The sequence below is a fragment of the Pterocles gutturalis genome, unplaced genomic scaffold, assembly GCF_000699245.1.
Source record: "Pterocles gutturalis isolate BGI_N339 unplaced genomic scaffold, ASM69924v1 scaffold21490, whole genome shotgun sequence".
NCBI classification, from domain to species: Eukaryota; Metazoa; Chordata; class Aves; order Pterocliformes; family Pteroclidae; genus Pterocles; species Pterocles gutturalis.
The window spans coordinates 429-17,895 of NW_010139102.1; the positions used below are offsets into that span (position 1 = coordinate 429).

Sequence of the window (17,467 nt, forward strand, 5' to 3'; positions counted from 1 at the left end):
GTGCAGGGTGCTGGATAAATGGAGGGGGACTCAAGGGAAGGCTTGGGGCTATTCTTGGAGGGTGGTTGTGGCGGGAGTGTGGGAGAGCGTGAGGGGGTTTTGTTGCTGTGCGAGGGCTTGCAAAGGAGAGGAGAGCACAGAGAGGCCCAAGGGAATGAAGGGTTGTGTTGTGCAGGGGGAATTGGGGAGTCTTGTGGAAGGTCAAGCAGGGACAGGGAGTCAGAAGAGGTCACCCTGGGGCTCACAGGAGGTGTTGGGAGGGCAGTGTACCATGGGGAGTGCAGAGGATCCCAAGAGAATGAATACTCTGCTGGGAGAGCTTGTAGGTGCAGGGGGAGCTTTGTGTTAAATTGTGTTTCCTGAAACCGTTGTTGTGATCACCCAACTGCAAATGGTATGTGATGGTGTACAGGCACCTGGGGGTGTGCTGTGCTGGTATTTGCAACCAGCTGTTTTGTGTTGTGAAACTAGAGGCTGGGGCTGATACCCTGAAAAGATTCAAAACCAGCAGGAGCTAGCTGAGTCTGTGTCCATAACATAAAAAAATAAAATTTCTAGGTCTGAGGAAAGCTATGTTTGCAATTTAATGTGGAAATGAAGTGTCCTGAAATGTGCAACTTTCCCCTCTAAAAACTGACCCTCCCTGTGGATTTCCTTGTTTGATGCATCACCAGTTTCAAGTCAGAAAACCTGGAGAGACTTGTGAAGCTGGAAAAAATAGCAAACAAAAGACCCTTGTGTCCAGAGGAACCCCAGGAGGAGTTCCTCTGTGTACTTTCAGAGGCAGGAGTAACATGTCAAACTTCAGCTGGAAACTGGTGTTAGAAAACAACACCAGGACTGTGGCTGTACAAAGTGTGGAGCAATGTTTCGATTAATAATTTTCCATGCTGGCACTCTTGGTCGCTGCTGGTGGACGGGTTTAAGACTGACTTTCTGATGCATGTCTTTTCTCTTAGACGTGGCAAGCTGCAGAGGGAGTCAGACTTCATGGCCAGCGTAGACAGCAGCTGGATCTCCTGGGGCGTGGGAGTCTTCATTCTGAAGCCCCTGAAGTGGACTCTCTCCAGTGTGCTGGGTGACAGTAAAATACCTGAGGAAGAGGAAGTTCTGATTTATGTGGAGCTGCTTCAGGTGAGTGGTGTTGAGAGCTTTCTCAAGGTTAAGCATCTCCAGAAAAATTGTGAGTCACTTCAGGTGCTAGCAGGGAAGGATCAGGGTTGAAAAGGCCTTCATTTGTGCTCCTTAGGTGTTTAAAAGCCTGTAGAGAGATGAACAGAATAACTCAGGAGTAAGAAATAGTTTATATCTGCAGATGTTCCTTGAAACTAATGTAATGACTCCTCACTGACTTCCAAGAAATGGGAGGGGCAGGCTGGCTTGCTTGTCTGGGAAGCCAAGTAGCGTGCTGTGAGACCGCTGTAAACCTCAGGATTGAGTTCGTGCAGTTGTAGGACAGGAGAGAAGCTTGCGGATCGAGTGCCATCTGTTGTAGGGAGAAACGGGTGACGCAGAGGTCGCTGGCTGTCAGTCCAGCGTATCGTCGAGCCGAACTTGCAGGTGCATTGTTCAAGGCTGCTTTCTCTTCAGAGCGTGTCCTTTCAGCTTGCCTTTTCAGACGTGATGAGAGCTGCCCTGGGGTCGTGCCCAAGACCCTTTTCTTTGGCACATTGTTAGTGACAGACCTGGGGGTTGCCTTGTGAATTCACATAACTCATAGCTGCTCAGGCTTGGATGGTGCAGCGCTGACAGCTGAGACCTTGGGTTCCTCTCTGTGTTACTCGGTGGCTGTTAAAATCAGCACCGAGACTTGCTGCTGTTGCACACAAGCGGTGTCTAAATGACTGGGACTGGCAGGAATGCAAGAGCTCTTTAGATGCATTCCTTTATTTGTAGTTACTCTGATATCAGATGGCATATTCCCTCTGCAGTGGGTATTCCACAGTCCTTTCAGAGGGACTCTGTCATGGGAGAGAAGAGAAACCCTTTAAAAAGGTCCCTGGAAAACCGCAAACCTTGATGTGGGATCCGGGGGTGCATGGAGAGAGTTGCTTCTGTGGTCTGAAGCAGACCATGACTCTTGCTTGAAAGGGGGAAAAATTTTTTCTTTTTCCTCTGCCTGCAGAAAAATGATGAGCACAGTTACAGTGTGGATTAAATAAAAGGTTTTATGGGATTTAAACTTAAGGTGAGGGGCGGACTTCAAGAACTGAAGAGGAGGACAACTTGCTGCCTGTGTTGTTCTTGTGTTGTTCCGTTAGCGTCTGCACAGGGAATGTGAGTAGTGTAGTTTTGGTTCTCATGGAAAACTGCTATTTTTCATTTGATTAATGTGATATTTTTAAAGCATTGTAATTGCTCTTAGATGTTATGTACAGCTCATTCTGAAAGTCTGTCTCGCCCAAAAGGTGATGTGTCTGACTTTTTACCCTCGGTGCGTGGGATGAAGCAGGTGTGGGTTTGGCAGTTGTTGTGAAAGAAGTGAGAGTCCCGTGTAAACTCAGAGATGGCTCTGTTGCTTCCTTTCAGGAGAAAGCAGAGGAAGTTTATCGGCTGTATCAGAACTCTGCGCTTTCTTCTCACCCTGTTGTTGCCCTCTCAGAGCTGCGTTCCCTCTGTGCCAGTATTTGTCCAGATGAGAGGACGTTCTACTTGTTGCTGCTCCAGCTGCAAAAGGAAAAAAGGGTCACGATCCTGGAACAGAATGGAGAGAAGGTACAGGGTAAAGGTGACTGCTTTTGGGTGGTATAATCCCTGTCTTGCATTTCATCTGGCTGGAAAGAATACTGTATTGGCTAAATATGGGCATCCTTTGATGGGAAAAGTGGATTCTATGTACTCTAATGTCATAACCTGGTTATAGATGAAATTAAATCCTCATTCTTGCATGACAGGTTCTTATTTTTCTCTGTCAAACATTTGTAATATTACCTATGTAATTTAACAGTTGGAAAATTGAGAGATGTTGTAGTTGTCTACTCAAGATTGACTGTTCACAGAATCACAGAATCAATGTTAGAGATTGGAAGGGACCTCGAAAGATCATCTAGTCCAATCCCCCTGCCGGAGCAGGACACCTAGATCAGATCACACAAGAACGCATCCAGGCGGGCTTTGAATGTCTCCAGAGAAGGAGACTCCACAACCTCTCTGGGCAGCCTGTTCCAGTGCTCTGTCACCCTCACTGTAAAGAAGTTTTTCCTCATACTCAAGCGGAACCTCCTATGTTCCAGCTTGAACCCATTGCCCCTTGTCCTATCACTAGATGTCACAGAGAAGAGCCTGGCTCCATCCTCCTGACACTCACCCTTCACGTATTTATAAACATTAATTAGGTCACCCCTCAGTCTTCTCTTTTCCAGGCTAAAGAGACCCAGCTCCCTCAGCCTTTCCTCATAAGGGAGATGCTCCATTCCCTTCATCATCTTTGTGGCTCTGCACTGGACTCTCTCCAGCAGTTCCCTGTCCCTCTTGAACTGAGGGGCCCAAAACTGGACACAATATTCCAGATGAGGTCTCACCAGGGCAGAGTAGAGGGAGAGGAGAACCTCTCTTGACCTACTGACCACCCCCCCTTCTGATACACCCCAGGATGCCATTGGCCTGCCTGGCCACGAGGGCACAGTGCTGGCGCATGGTCATCCTGCTGTCCACCAGGACCCCCAGGTCCCTCTCCCCTACACTACTCTCCAACAGCTCAGCACCCAACTTGTACTGGTACCTGGAGTTATTCTTGCCCAGATGTTCCTAGCTGCCTGAATTGAAACTGCTCCGTGCCACTAGAATCAGTGCTCCACTTTCTGTGAAAGGTTTTCCTGTCTCTCAGTAACCGCAGAGATGCAGGCGCTCTCATCTCCAAGGTGGCATGTTTGCCTGTAGCGTTCTGCATTGTACGGTTCAGTACTGAAGTCCTTAGAAGTGTGACACTGCCACACGCTGTTCAGAGCAGCAGGACAGCTTTACATCTTCAGGTTGTTCCATTAAGGCTTTCTGTTTTCGCACCGGTGTCACTTGATGCTGTCTGGTTTCATATTAGATGATACGGTGACTGGCATGTCCTCGCCACTCTATTACGAGGCTTAAACTAGGGGTGTAAAAGCATCGTTTCCTTCCATCAGAGTGAAAGTATTTCTAGCACAGGCACAGATTCTGGAGACCACTCTATTACTAGGGGTGTAAAAGCATCTTTCCCTTCCATCAGAGTGAAGGTATTTCTAGCACAGGCACAGATTCTGGAGACAAGTGACTCAAGCGTGCCGTTCTCTTTTTTAGATAGTGAAGTTTGCTCGAGGTCTCCACGCCAAAGTCTCCCCAATGAATGACGTGGACATTGGGGTGTATCAGTTGATGCAAAGCGAACAGCTGCTGTCACAGAAGGTGGAGTCCCTTTCCCAGGAAGCAGAGAAGTAATTTGGGGAAGGGTGGTGGGAAGAACATCTGTTGGCTGTAGAACTGTGTATTCCTGTGACGTAGAACAAAGCTGCTTTCTGAAGATGAAAGTCATTCTTTCCTGTTCAGTAAACATAGTAGCCACAGTCATGTGGTAGGGCAAATTTTCCAGTCTTTGCATGTTGTTTTCATGGGGATGGGGAACAGCAAGAGGATTTCAGAAGTTTTTGCAAAAATTTGGAATGCATCTAAGGACTATTCCTGAGATACAACAATGGTTTAAGGGTGGTTGCATCCAAAATGCATTGTTACTTGGTCACCTCTGGATCAGAGAGTTTAGTGAGGATGGTTACTGATTTTAAAATAACTACTACTCGCAAAGGAATAAACTTCTTTTTCTTGTTGCATCTGTACAGATGTAAAGAGGATGCCCGGAGTGCTTGTAGAGCTGGGAAGAAGCAATTGGTAAGTACTGTTCTACTTGGGAGGAACTACAAATTAAGTGTCTTGGAGCTGTTCCATAACTGCAGATAATGAGCAGGGTTAGACATTGTATGCTTAATCTTAGATGTGTTGAAATGGTATTTCTGAGGCCAAAGGTCTCCTTAAGGTGAAGATAAGAATATACTTGTCCAGAGTGATGTGGTGAAGAGAAATGGGAAATATCTAGCTCTTAAAACCTGCTGGTGTGTGTGTGCCTTGCTGCACAGGGGTTGCTATTTTTTTTTTTTTTACACTTCCATTGGGTGCTGCCTGGTTTGTGATCCACATCTCTGTATCTCACGTCTCCAGGCGCTGAGATGTTTGAAGTCCAAACGAAGGACAGAAAGGCGCATTGAAGAGCTCCATTCTAAGCTGGATGCAGTGCAGGGGATCTTGGATCGTATATACGCCTCTCAGACTGACCAGATGGTAGCGTGTTAATTTTGTCTTATGCTTCTCACTTTAGCCCCGCTCTTCTCATTTGTGCTGCTTTACCTGCTTGTCAGAGCTCGTGTCTGAGGGGTGTAAGCTGCCTGGTGAGACTTCATTCCTTGCTCTAGGAAACAGCAAGTCTGATGCTGGGGTATTGTTCTGAATAAACCTGCTTGTGGCTCAGTTTTCTTCTTGTATGCTAGTATTTCTCTGAGGATCCTGTTTGGTTAACGGGTCTTGAGAGAAGCTTACACTGCCTGTTTATTTTTAGTTAGCATTGTGCATCTTTCTCCTTTTTTTTTTTAAGGTATTTAATGCATATCAGGCTGGTATGGGAGCTCTGAAACTGTCTATGAAGGATGTTACTGTGGAGAAAGCGGAGAACCTCGTGGATCAGATACAAGAGGTACTGAAATAATAGCACATGTAAATAAAGAAGCAAGTAGTGTGGAGATGTGCACAGCAAGCTTGCCCAGCTATTAATGCTGAGGCTTCTGGCCCTGTTCGGTTTCTATTCCATATGTCACCAGAGCAAACTGATCTTGATCTTTTCAGATCAGCACGCAGAGGTCTTCAGATAACTGGCTGTGTTTGGTTTTATGTATTTGCATTTATTGCTGGCTGGTAATCACAGCTTACATTGAACTCGTGTATTTCACATGTTCTTTTGGTTAGCAATATTGTGCAAGCACACAGCTTTCTTAGAAAATTTTTAGTGAGATGCATTAAAAAGAAATACAAGTCATACATTTGGAAGCTGGAATGCAACTACTTGCATAAAAACAGGGTCTTAAAACTGCCTAATCCATAATCTTCTGCAGTTCAGTAAGGGAAAGGAGGAGAGTTTATTCTGAATGAATTGAAATGAAGAGAGCAATCTGTCTGCATAAGCTGGTGTAAAAAAAAAAAAAGGGAGGGGGGGAAAGGATTACTTTCTTAGCAGCTTTAGCTCCATGTACTTAAATGGTGGCTTCAACTACTGAGCTGAGGGACTGTCTGTAAAATTTCATAGCTGAGATATGTTGGTCTTCGGCTTCCTTATTTTGTCAGTCTAAGCCACAATATAGGCTCATTACTTATGTGAAAAAGCTAAAAATTAGGAGGTTTTTCTGTTATGTCTGAAATTCTGTTCCAGGTTTGATCTTCAAACATGCTGCTTGGTCTTGTAGCACTTATTTAATAATACTCCATGTTACTGCTTTTGCTCCTGAAAAACCAGTCATGTTGGAGGTCTCTTTTGCACTAGTACTTGCTGCCTTTAAGTCAACTTTGGAATTTTTTTTTTGTTATTTCTATTTTTGATGTATGTGGCTACAGTAAGACACATGACTAGCTGATAATCTTTATCAAACATTGTGTATTTTTCCTCAGCTTTGTGATACTCAAGATGAAGTAGCCCAGACTCTGGCTGGAGTGGGGATCAATGGTCTAGGTACGTTTTGGGGTTTTCATCCTTTGCTCATCTTCTCTTACCACTGCCCTTTGTGCTTCCACCCCTTCCCTGCTCCATCCCCACATATGTCTAGTCCTCCTTCCTGGGAGGATAAGCACTTACTGAAATCCCAAAGCTGTTGTTACTGGTCCCTTGAGAGGGAATGAGGACTGACAAGGAGTTCTCTTCTCTGACGGTGAGTTGCAGGGGAATTGGCATTTGTGCATCTCCAAATCCTCGCAGTCTCCAAGTGCTGGTGGATTTCAGTTCGGAGTTGTGTAATGTTGATTTAAATCTATCTTTAGAGTGGCTGCTGCTTTGTTTTTTTAAAGTGGTGATCTTTTTCCTCTGGCCTGTGTGCTGCTATGGCTGAAATGTTTTCTTGCCCTTGGATGCCCCAGTGCAAAGGCTTCTAAAGGAATAGTTTCTCCCTGAGATCAGGACTGAATTTTCACCCTTAGAAGCAGCACAGGGAGTTCCTTATTATGAATAATGATGGATGAGAGTCATAATACCTCTGTTAAACTTGGACTTCAATCTGTGCTGTGGAGATGCTACTTAATTTTGCTTGGAACTGAGTGCTTTCTTTAATCAGCAGAGATGGACACTGAGGAACTTGAGAAGGAGCTGGACAGTCTCCTCCAGGACTCGACTAAGGAGCCTGTAGATCTGCCTCCTGCTCCCCAGAAGGCGCTGAATCCAGCCATTTCTGATGCTGAGCTTGAAGCTGAATTGGAAAAGCTCTCTGTTTCTGATGGAGGTATAGATGTCAGCACGTCGTGTTAGCTAGCTGCTAGTAGGATCTGTGACAGCCTTGCAAAACGGAAGATGTCTAGCCTGAGCCAGAATCTTGCCTGCTTCAGTTAGGTGGTTGAAAGCATGCTCTCCAGGTATCCCTGCCAGGTGCTTGTGACATTTTCTTTCACTTCCAGATTCAGTCTTGAGAGAAGTTAGCTCTCTGCTGGACTTTTTGCCATGGGTTATAGGAAAAGTTGAAGGCCCTTTGTGGGGGCTAGTGCTTGGACTAATTATTTTTTATTGTTGTTTAACAAAGCCAGTACAAAGCCAAGCAGTTTTTTTTTTAATATTCTGTTAACGGTGACAAAGTGTACAAAGCCAAGCAGTGTTGTTTTTTAATATTCTGTTAACGGTGACAAAGTAGAGCAGCATTTTCATGCCTGTTGCTGCCAAGCGTGCAGCATCTTCTCTGTCCTAGAATGCTTGCTAGTGGTTAATCTAGTCCCTCGTACTGATGAAAACTGATGTCTTTCTGTTGCGATTTTCTTTATAGATTTGGCACAAAAGACTCCCTCTGCTTCCTCTGAACCCAAAACAGCTCTGGGACTGAATCTCTAAAGACCCAACAGAATCCTGTTGCTGCAGTTTGAGAAGTTGTCTTAAGGTTCCTTAACTAATGACTGGAACTTCTGAGGAGAGGGGTAACGCTCCCCTGTTCTTCATGGATATCACTTTGCTCAGCAACAGGATCTCCTGCCGTGACAATCCACTCTGGAACTGGCCCCAGCTGGTGTTTGTCATCTCTGTGCCAACATCTGCACTGGTCTTAATTTGACTTGTTATCCCAAGTCACTCCGTGACATCCAGTCTTCCCTTCTGGGAATGCAGTTCACTATTCTGCCCAGTGAAGATAAACTCTTCTATGTCCATAACAGTGCTCATTTTCTTTTTTTTCTTTTGCTGTGGCTGATGTTGAGAATCTGAGTTGCAGCAGTATTGCAGTTGCTCAACATTTGGCTGTTCGTGTGGTTGTTTCAAACACTTGGCACATAGGTACTGTCCTTGACATAAGTTATCTGCAAGAAGCTTAAACACCTGTTGATAGTTCTGTCCCTCCCTGTCTGTATTTTGCACGGTCGTGGACAACTAGACACTGTCGGTATTAAATTGTAGGAGATTTTGCTGCTGCTCTAGGGGGCAGCAATTTCAAGCACAAAACAAAAATAATTCCTCTTTCTGTCAAGACACTTAGGCCTTAAAAGGGAGACCTGCAAAAGATTTTAAATTGTGATAAAGGCTTGCAGTCACTATAAGATAATTTTTTGCTTGCTCTTACTTGAAGTTTCAGCTGTTTGCTATTTTTCTGCCTTCCCTGTTTGCGAAATGTTTTGGGAGCTGCAGGGTGATCTGCTTTCAGCTCTCATATCGAGAGATTTGGGTGGGAACAGAAAGGATGCATCACTTTCCCTTTCTGAGAGGACAGTTTTGTATAACAGCCTTGACTTTGCCTTCAGTCTTGATCATGCAATTCCACAAGATTATGGGTTACCAGAAAGTCCTGTAAATGTTTCTAATGCAAAAAGACACCTGAGCACAGCACCAAAACATTTTTTAGAGGCTGTCTTTACCCATCAGAAGTGAAATCGTTGTCTTTTGCAGGTCACTTTTTTATTATGCGTGTGCACATGGAAGAGCAGAAAGCCTGGTACCTGACATGAGTAAATTCATTCTTTGCGGAGGGAAATGTGCTGTGAACTGGGCTTTCTGCACACGGAGCCTGTGCGTGGCGGGGGAGTGACTAGCTCTGTGTTGATGTATAACTAGTCCTCCTCTCTCTGCACCTCTCCTTGACTCGGAATGTATTCCTGTCACCACCCCTGTGCTGCCTCCTGTACCGAGCTCCGTCGCTTGAGCCGTGTGGGTGGCAGCTTGGGTGAGCAGTAAACTAGGGCTGGAGTTCCCGTGTTCTGTTAATTATTGGCAACCCAGCCCCAGAGGATGGGGGAAGAAATCACAGGTGTCACTAGGGTGCTGTGTTGGCTCTGGCTTCTCTGTCACTTTGTCCCAGAGTGCAGGCTCCTGCCAGAGAAGGTGTGCTGTAGCCATCTAGCAGTTTACCCAGGTTGTACATGGAATTATGTGAAATGACTTGAAGCTCTGTATTCCTTTCCTTTGTAAGTAAACAGGAGAAAAACCACTGTGTTTTCTGCTGACATGTAATAAAGGGGATGGGAAGAACCAGAGTCCTCTGTGGTGCCTCCTTTTCCTTTCTTCGTGCTGTTCCAGCTGTGCTTCTGCACCTATAAAACTTGTCTGCTCAAAGGAAATGGGCAGATTCGTGGGCTTCTTTGTCAAAAAACAAACTGAATAACTGCTGTGCCAGACTTTGATTTCCCTGAGCCTTCTCTCTGTGTTTAAAAAAGCCCAACGGTTACTATGTTTAACTTTTAAAAGTTGCCTGTTTTCACCAGGCTTTTGGGTTGTATGGCCTGAATTTTATAATTATCACTTTGGAAAGGCTTGATGCTTTTTCTTTGCTTCAGCTTGTCTTGTCTTTCTGCTTCTTCTTCCTCATTGCGCACCTCACAAACAAACCAGAGCAATTTCACAGCTCACACAGAACACGGTCCTTTGCCTAAGCCACCTGGCTGTGGCCATGGAGGAAACTGCTGTGCCAGGTCAGTTCTCCTAATTGACCCCTTGGTTTTGTACTAAACAATTTATAATCCTTATTCTCAGTCAGTTTTTGTCTGATTTTGTTCTGATTGCAACGAAGCAGTGCAGCTGAGAAGATGGACTGTTTTTTCCTCTAAAGACAAATGAATCTAAGTGGAGTAACCTCCTGTATAAACTACTCAAATTATTCCTGCTTCCCTCTGATACTAAGATGCCTGAAGTAGGCTCTGAATTTGCAGGCAGTCAAGCCTGTCTCCTCTGGCAGGAGCTCTGATCTGAGCTGGTGCGCTGATCCCTGGAGAGCCACTCTGGTTTTTTGCAGGGGCAGGCAGGGAGGAGGAAGTTTCTGGTTCCTGTGCTTCTCTTACACTGTCTGCAGTGCAGCTCTGGGAAGGCTCAGGTCTTGCATAATACCAGTATCGCTGGATTTTTTTTTTTTTTTTTGAAGGAACTGATTGCCCCTCATTTCTCCCCTCCCCTGCTATCAGGATTTGTTTCTTCTCTGGAAGTGCAAAGTGATTCCTAGAGGAATAAACACACTCCTGTAATTTTATAATGCATCTGACTGAGACAGCCATGCTGGAAGAGACATTGAAGAGTTAAACCCAAGCAGCTGCTGCTTTATTTGAAGTGGCTTCTAATTTTCTTCCTTTGATGCAAAGTGGGGAATGTAATCAAGATGGCTGCATAGAGAATTTTAAGTATATTTTGGTGAGACAGCAGGGAAGGGAAATAGAGAGCAGCTTCTTGCTGGGTGAGAAAATTAAATATAAAAACCTAGAGCTGAATTGCCACCAAACTGGAATCTTAGCATCCTTGAGTGCTGTTTAAAATAGTACTTAACTTCATTCTCAGAAAAAATAGCAGCTCCTTAGGCGAGAAAAGGGAGCAACTGTTTAGTAATACAATGCAGCAGAACAGTTTTCTCAGTAGAGAAGAAGGGATCTAGCAAGCAGGAGTTAATCTGTGCACATGAGTAACCACCTGTGTTTTGTTTGAGTAACTGTTTTGTTTTTTTATGACAGCAGAGTTAACGGCCCTTTCTTCATTAGGTGTGTTCTGAGATGCACAGAAATTGGGGGACTTAATGGATCCCTTCCCATCCCATCTGCGCCCTGCCAACCCAGCTTTGAGTGTCTGCTTTGGTGTAAGTGCGAGATCCTTTCTTACATGTTTTTAAAGCCGCTAAGGAGGTGGAAGGCTTCCTTGTATCTGGAGGAATGATTTCCTGGAATGCCTCCTGGCTTAGCATGTGCGACCTAAGTGTGCCATGAGCTGCCAGTCCAAGCCTCTGCCGTGATTTAATGCTGTGTGACAGGTCACCTGCCATCGCCGCTCTCTCAAAGAGCGGTGAAAGCATCCTGTTATTTGCGTCTTGCAACTTCGATGTCAAAAATATTTGTCCCCTGTAGTGGGAATATGAGAAAAATGCCCTTTGGGGCACAGAGGGCAGTGCATCTGTGTGCATCCTCGCGTGGGTTGGTGCTCTGCCAGGGTCCTGCGGTGTCTGGGCAATTAGATGGCCCTCGTTTGATGAAATTCTGGGAGCTGGCCTGACAAAAGACCCAAGTGGAAGTGCTGAGGCATGAGCCGGTGGTTGGTGCCATCTAGCTGCTCCTCCTGGCATGGGCACTTGGCAGGCCCAGGCTGCAGACGGTGGAACTAATGAGGCTTAATTAAACAAAGCCTTGGGAAGTAAATGCTGTGACATGCTGGCAGCAAGTTTCTTTAACCTGTCACAAAGCAAGTGTGCTGTTTACTTTAGGAGCAAGCTTCTCAGTGCTCTATCTTCAGGAGAATAATTGTGCTCTTGTTTGAAAGTTGCTCTTGGGCAGTTCCTGCTTTATCTGGGCTTGGGCGAAGGCTGGGGTGCAGGGTCAAGTTAATTACATCCCAGTGCGGCTGAGCTGCCTCTGTGTAGATTGGCTGCTGCTTTCTTCAGAAGTGATGTATGCGACAGGCAAAGGCAGAAGTCATTGTGATACACTGCTGCAACTATCAGTGTAATGAATGAATTAATGCTGAACTGCCTGGGTGGTTTTTTCCGTTTGATTTGGAAAGCTTTCGCTGCTCGTTCCCACATCAGCCAGTTTACCAGCAAGGCTTTTCTCAAAAGCAGGTCCCTATTTAAGCCGCTGTTAAAGAGCTGGCTCTCGAGGAAACTTGCCTACTGAAGGATATTTTTCTGACACTTCTTGATCAGAGAAGCCTTTTTGATTACAGAGTGGCTTTAATTACAAAGTGATGGATGGGATTTTCTTGCGTCCAAGGTTAAACTGTGCCTTAGTAGGTCAGACCTGCTTCCTAATCCCCCGGTGTTCCTCCCTTAACGCAACAGGGAAGAGCTGTTTGCTCCTCAGTCTGGAGTGAGAGTTTTATGGGGTAGGAAGAGGACTAGGTGCCTGTGTAGTGAATTTAGGTGATTTTATTTGGAGATCAAGCACGCTAAATTTTAATCCTGATTTGCGTTGAAGACCCTCAAATCCCACTTGAATGTTTGTTATTTTACCCCTTCGATCCTATCACCTAACTCCCAGGCAACTTACCCTCTCAGCTGCGGACTCCCAATGCTATCTTCTTGGCTCGCAGAGGACCAACCTGTGGAGCAGGAGACCTGGTGTGGGCAGAGAAGGATCTCACCCGCGTGAAAATCCAGAGGGAAGAGCAGAGCAGCCTGTTTGATGAGCAGAAAAGGTTTGTCTGCAAGAGTTGAGAGAGCCCGATTCCCTCTCGTGTCTGGCAGCAAGTCCCAGCCTGGGCAGTGCAGAAGGGATTGACTGGGATTCTGCAGCAGGCACTGATCAACAAGGGATGAAGATCTTCTGAGAGAGGAGAGGGAGGAAGGCTTTTGCAGCAAAGCCCTCCCTGCTTGCTTGAGTGCCGGAGGTGAGTGCTGGCTCTTTGTGAGCGGCAGGCTGCAAAGAAAGAAAAGTGCGGTGGGAGGCAAGAGGGGGTAAAAAAAAAAAAACACCTTGCTGTCAGCAGGAGATTTAGAAAGGAGTGAGATCTTCAAGCACTTTTCCTTGTGCTGGGTCGTCTGGCTGGGTGTGAGAGCTGGGAGGATTGCAGGTGGTGTGTCTGAGATGTCAGCGGAGGAGTAAAAAGGGGTTTTGGATGCTGATGGGGGCTTGAACAAATGTGAAACCTCTCAAGGGACTGGAAACCTCTCAAGGGACTGGTTCCCACCCATGGATGGTTTTTACTCCTCCCCAGAAGATGGGCAGGATGTGATCAATGACACCAACAATAGGAAGAGCTCGGCAGAAGAAGATGGCTCCGAGTTGTCCTTCCGTGTGGTGACAGCTGCCTTTCTTTTCCTTCTCATCCTCTCCACACTCCTGGGCAACACTCTGGTGTGCATGGCTGTGGTCAAGTTCCGACACTTGCGCTCTAAGGTCACCAATTTCTTTGTTATCTCCTTGGCAGTGTCCGACCTCTTGGTGGCTGTCCTGCTGATGCCTTGGAAGGCTGCCATGGAGATGGTGGGCTACTGGTCCTTTGGGACTTTCTGTGATGTTTGGGTGGCTTTTGATATCATGTGCTCCACAGCTTCTATCCTCAATTTGTGCATCATCAGCGTGGACCGTTACTGGGCTATTTCCAACCCCTTCTGCTATGAGAGGAAGATGACCCAGCACGTGGCTTTCATCATGATCAGAGTGGCTTGGCTACTGTCCCTCTTGATTTCCTTCATCCCTGTGCAGCTGAAGTGGCACAAGGATCATGAACAGGAGCCAGGTTTGAACGTCACCGGGGAGGAGGAGAACTGCGATTCCAGCCTCAACAGGACTTACACCATCTCATCGTCTCTCATTAGCTTCTACATCCCTGTTGCCATCATGATTGTGACCTACACCCGCATCTTCCGCATCGCCCAGCGGCAGATCCGCAGGATCTCCTCCCTGGAGAGGGCGGTGGAACATGCCCAAAACTGCCACAGCAGCGACTGTCCTCTTGAGGCCTCCCTGAAGAACTCCTTCAAGAAGGAGACCAAGGTCCTCAAGACCCTCTCCATCATCATGGGTGTCTTTGTCTTCTGCTGGCTGCCCTTCTTTGTGCTCAACTGCCTGGTGCCCTTTTGTGATCTCGACGTACAGGAGCCAGAGGAGCTTCCTTGTGTCAGCAAGACTGTCTTCAGTCTTCAACAACTTTGTCTGGTTCAGGTGGGCCAACTCTTCCCTCAATCCTATCATCTACACCTTCAACGCAGACTTCCAAAGAGCTTTTACAACCATCTTGGGCTGCGGCTGCCGTTGCCCCAGCAATGTGGTGAAGACCGTGAACCTCAGCAATGAGCTGGTCTCCTACCACCACGACACCACGTTCCAGAAGGAAGTGGTGACCCTCAGCTACCCCCAGCTTCTTCCCCGTGCTGCTCTGCAGATGGAAAACAATGAGGTGTCCTCTGACAAGGTTTCTGAAGTCTCCGAGCCCTCTCGCAACACCTGCCCTGCGGATGGCTTGCCTGCGGTGGTGCACGTGGAGCATGAAATGGCTGTCTCGCTGGAGAAGATCACACCTTTCCCCAGCAATAAATCTGATTGAGATGGGGTTGGGAGAAGGGTGGTGGGATGGGCTTGGATGGAGATGGAAGCAGGGACACTATTGCAGTTGCCTGTTTTCTGAAGAGTTTGAGGATAACGTGGATATTGTATTCTCTGGGCAGGAGTTTGCATTAATAAGTGTGGAAGAGGCAGAGCGATTTTTCCAGATGGCTCAAAGGGTTCGAATACGTGTTTTTGTAACTGACGGTGTCAGATCCAGCCCAGGTGGGCAGCAGGGATCTGTGTCGCTGCTCTGTCTAGCTGACACATGGAAAAATGCTTTCTGCAAGAGATGAAAATGCCTTCCTTGTGACCTCAGCTGAGAAAGCAAAGACTTGTGTGGTCTGCTCAGCCTCTCCTCCGTGGTCTGTGCAGTAAAAGCACAGCTGTGCTTGTGGGGAGAAGCTGGTTTTGCCCAAAAAGCCATCAGCCCAAGGCTGCTGAATGGGCACAAGCGAAGTTGTGACACTTGGTGATAACCAGAACTAGATAACGCTGCCTTGTGCTTGGGGGGAAGGTGCTGTGCGGCGGAGCAGCCTTTAGCCAGGGAAACCCAAGTTTCTGGTGGGCTGTGCAGGAGGGAGGTGATGGCTTTGCCCGGATAACTCTTAGGCTCACCTCTGACTGTCTCTCTGTTGCTCAGGCAAATTCTCCTGCAAGTCTGGACAAGGATGCAGCCACCTTTCCGGGAGCCCTGAGGCTGTGCTGGGTCACAGCTTGTCTGGAGCGTGTTGCACTTGCCTGTTAGGGAAGGGTTCAGCGTGCTAAAGGTCCATCCTAAAGGTCTGCTCCGGTGCCTGGAGCAAGAGCCGGTCTCTCTAAGCTGGGCCATGCACAGCTGAGGGCAGTCTAGGATGGGCATAAACTGTGTTTCAGCCCCAGGATGTTGAACCGTTCGCACTCCCTTTGGGAATGAGGGTGTCCGAGTCGCTCAGACTCAGGGTACAGGAGAAAATCGGATGTTAAAGACAGAACGTTGCTGTTTTGGTTTCTGCACCTCCACCACCTCTCCCATCAGTCAGGTCCTCCTCCTTTTCCTAGCCTGTTTCTTCCCCCTTTTACTTTGTTCTTCTTCTAATTCCCTTCCTCCCCCATTTCATTAAGGATCCTTCCAGCTGCCTCCTTTTCTGTCTCATTTCAATAATAATGGTTCCTAAGAAGCAGGCTTTGCTCCCCTCTTTAATTAGCCTCTCCCGGGTGTATGGAGCTTGTGTCTGGTTAGCTGGGGGGAGAAACAGCGAGTGAACAGCCCCCAGCATTTCCCCACGACTCGGTTGAATTTAGGAAAGTGTTTTGATCGGTGCCTGGTTAAACACTGCCGCAGCCAGCCGCACATCCACATCGACTTCCATCTGAGACATCTTTAGCTCCCTGGCGCAGCAGAAAAGCCTCTCCTCCTCCCCGGCGAACGTTAACATAAGAGAAAAATCAGAAAGTGATAATTACAGAGCAGCGGTAATTATTAAATAGAGCCCAATTATAGTCAAGTTACAGCGTAATCAGTGTGGGAGGGGAGCAGAGCTCGCCGTATCTCCAAGGTCGATGCTTGGATTTTTGTGGGGAAGCGCTGATAAGACTCAACTTCATTTATCACAGAATGGTTTGGGTTGGAAGGGACCTTAGAGATCATCTAGTTCCAACCCCCTGCCACGGCCAGGGATGAGGACTGGGTGAGGGTCTCCGAGGAAAGCGGCTCCAGGCAGGGATGAGGGCTGGGTGAGGGTCTCCAAGGAAAGCAGCTCCGGGCAGGGGTGAGGGCTGGCTGGGGGTCTCCAAGGAAAGCGGCTCCAGGCAGGGGTGAGGGCTGGCTGGGGGTCTCCAAGGAAAGTGGCTCCGGGCAGGGATGAGGACTGGGTGAGGGTCTCCAGCTGCTTGGAGGAGCCCTGTAGAAGCTCTTGTGAAATCCCTGGCCTGGGTTTCTCCATCTATATGGTAATTTCGAGCAATCAGTCAGCTAAGGGGGGAGAGGCAGGAGAGATTAAACCCTGCTGAGGAGGATTTTGGGAGTGTGGGGATGACTCCGATGTACCAGCCGTGTCCCTCGCAGCGCATGGACCACCTCAAGGAGCCCTGACATGGTTCTTTTCTGCTCCTAAGAGAGAAGTAACGAGGATCATTAGTTACCACTGAGCATATCACTAACGAATGGTGCGGTTCATTTTCCATTGCCCTTGCTTGCAGTGTTGGGGACCCTTGCACGGAGCTGGGGGACAGGTGACACCCAGCCCATGTGTTGCTGCCCTTGTTTCGGTTCTGAGCGATGTTCTTGAGACCCCGACCCTTTCAAAAACTGTCACCTGGGGCAAATTACCCCCCGGGATTTCTGCATTAAGGGAGGAATGCGAAACTGGGAGAATAGTTAGAAATGTTGAGCACCTGTGTTATTAGCTTCACCTGGTGCTCCTGAAACAGCCCTAAATCTCCCGTGAGTCGCCCCAAAACTCACTCTCAGCATCAGAGCCTGCTTCTGGATGCTTTGTGCCATGGTATCCCTAAAAAAGAAGACAAAATGGCTAAAAAAAACCTCTGGGACTTTCCCTGGAGGAATCGGCGATGACGGAAAAGCGGTAGTTTTTATTTCTAACTGTCAGAGAGTTGCGTTATAGGAACGCGGAGCTGAGGAAACCGGGCGAGAAGAAGACATCCCAACTTGAAAATTCTTCTGGGTGGAATCTGCTGCCTCCACGGAGCGAGGTGAGCCCAGCATCCCGAAGGGTTGGTTTGGTTTTGTTGTTTTGGGGTTTTTGTTTTGTTTTGTTTGTTTTTGGGGGGG

The 17,467-nt window shown here is 47.3% G+C and overlaps 2 protein-coding genes across 2 annotated transcripts; both read left to right on the top strand.

The window, feature by feature from the left end:
• Nucleotides 1-887: 887 nt before the first annotated feature.
• On the top strand, nucleotides 888-8,428 carry CHMP7 (charged multivesicular body protein 7). The gene is made up of 9 exons (XM_010083251.1): nucleotides 888-1,134; nucleotides 2,530-2,715; nucleotides 4,273-4,406; nucleotides 4,806-4,854; nucleotides 5,182-5,301; nucleotides 5,612-5,710; nucleotides 6,676-6,736; nucleotides 7,335-7,496; nucleotides 8,028-8,428. The coding sequence occupies exons 1-9, from the start codon at nucleotides 940-942 to the stop codon at nucleotides 8,090-8,092; spliced, it is 1,071 nt and encodes a 356-aa protein (XP_010081553.1). The 5' UTR covers nucleotides 888-939; the 3' UTR covers nucleotides 8,093-8,428.
• A 4,910-nt stretch (nucleotides 8,429-13,338) lies between these two features.
• Nucleotides 13,339-14,695, top strand: LOC104459303 (D(1) dopamine receptor-like). The gene is given in 2 exon segments (XM_010083252.1): nucleotides 13,339-14,277; nucleotides 14,279-14,695. Coding segments are annotated over 2 exon segments (1,356 nt in total).
• Nucleotides 14,696-17,467: the final 2,772 nt, after the last annotated feature.

Excerpts from the sequence above, each read along its gene's own strand:
- CHMP7 (XM_010083251.1), top strand. The coding sequence starts at position 940 with ATGCATGTCTTTTCTCTTAGACGTGGCAAGCTGCAGAGGGAGTCAGAC. Across the intron at positions 6,737-7,334 it reads AGTGGGGATCAATGGTCTAG|AGATGGACACTGAGGAACTT; the intron begins GTACGTTTTGGG and ends TTTAATCAGCAG. Across the intron at positions 7,497-8,027 it reads GCTCTCTGTTTCTGATGGAG|ATTTGGCACAAAAGACTCCC; the intron begins GTATAGATGTCA and ends TTTTCTTTATAG.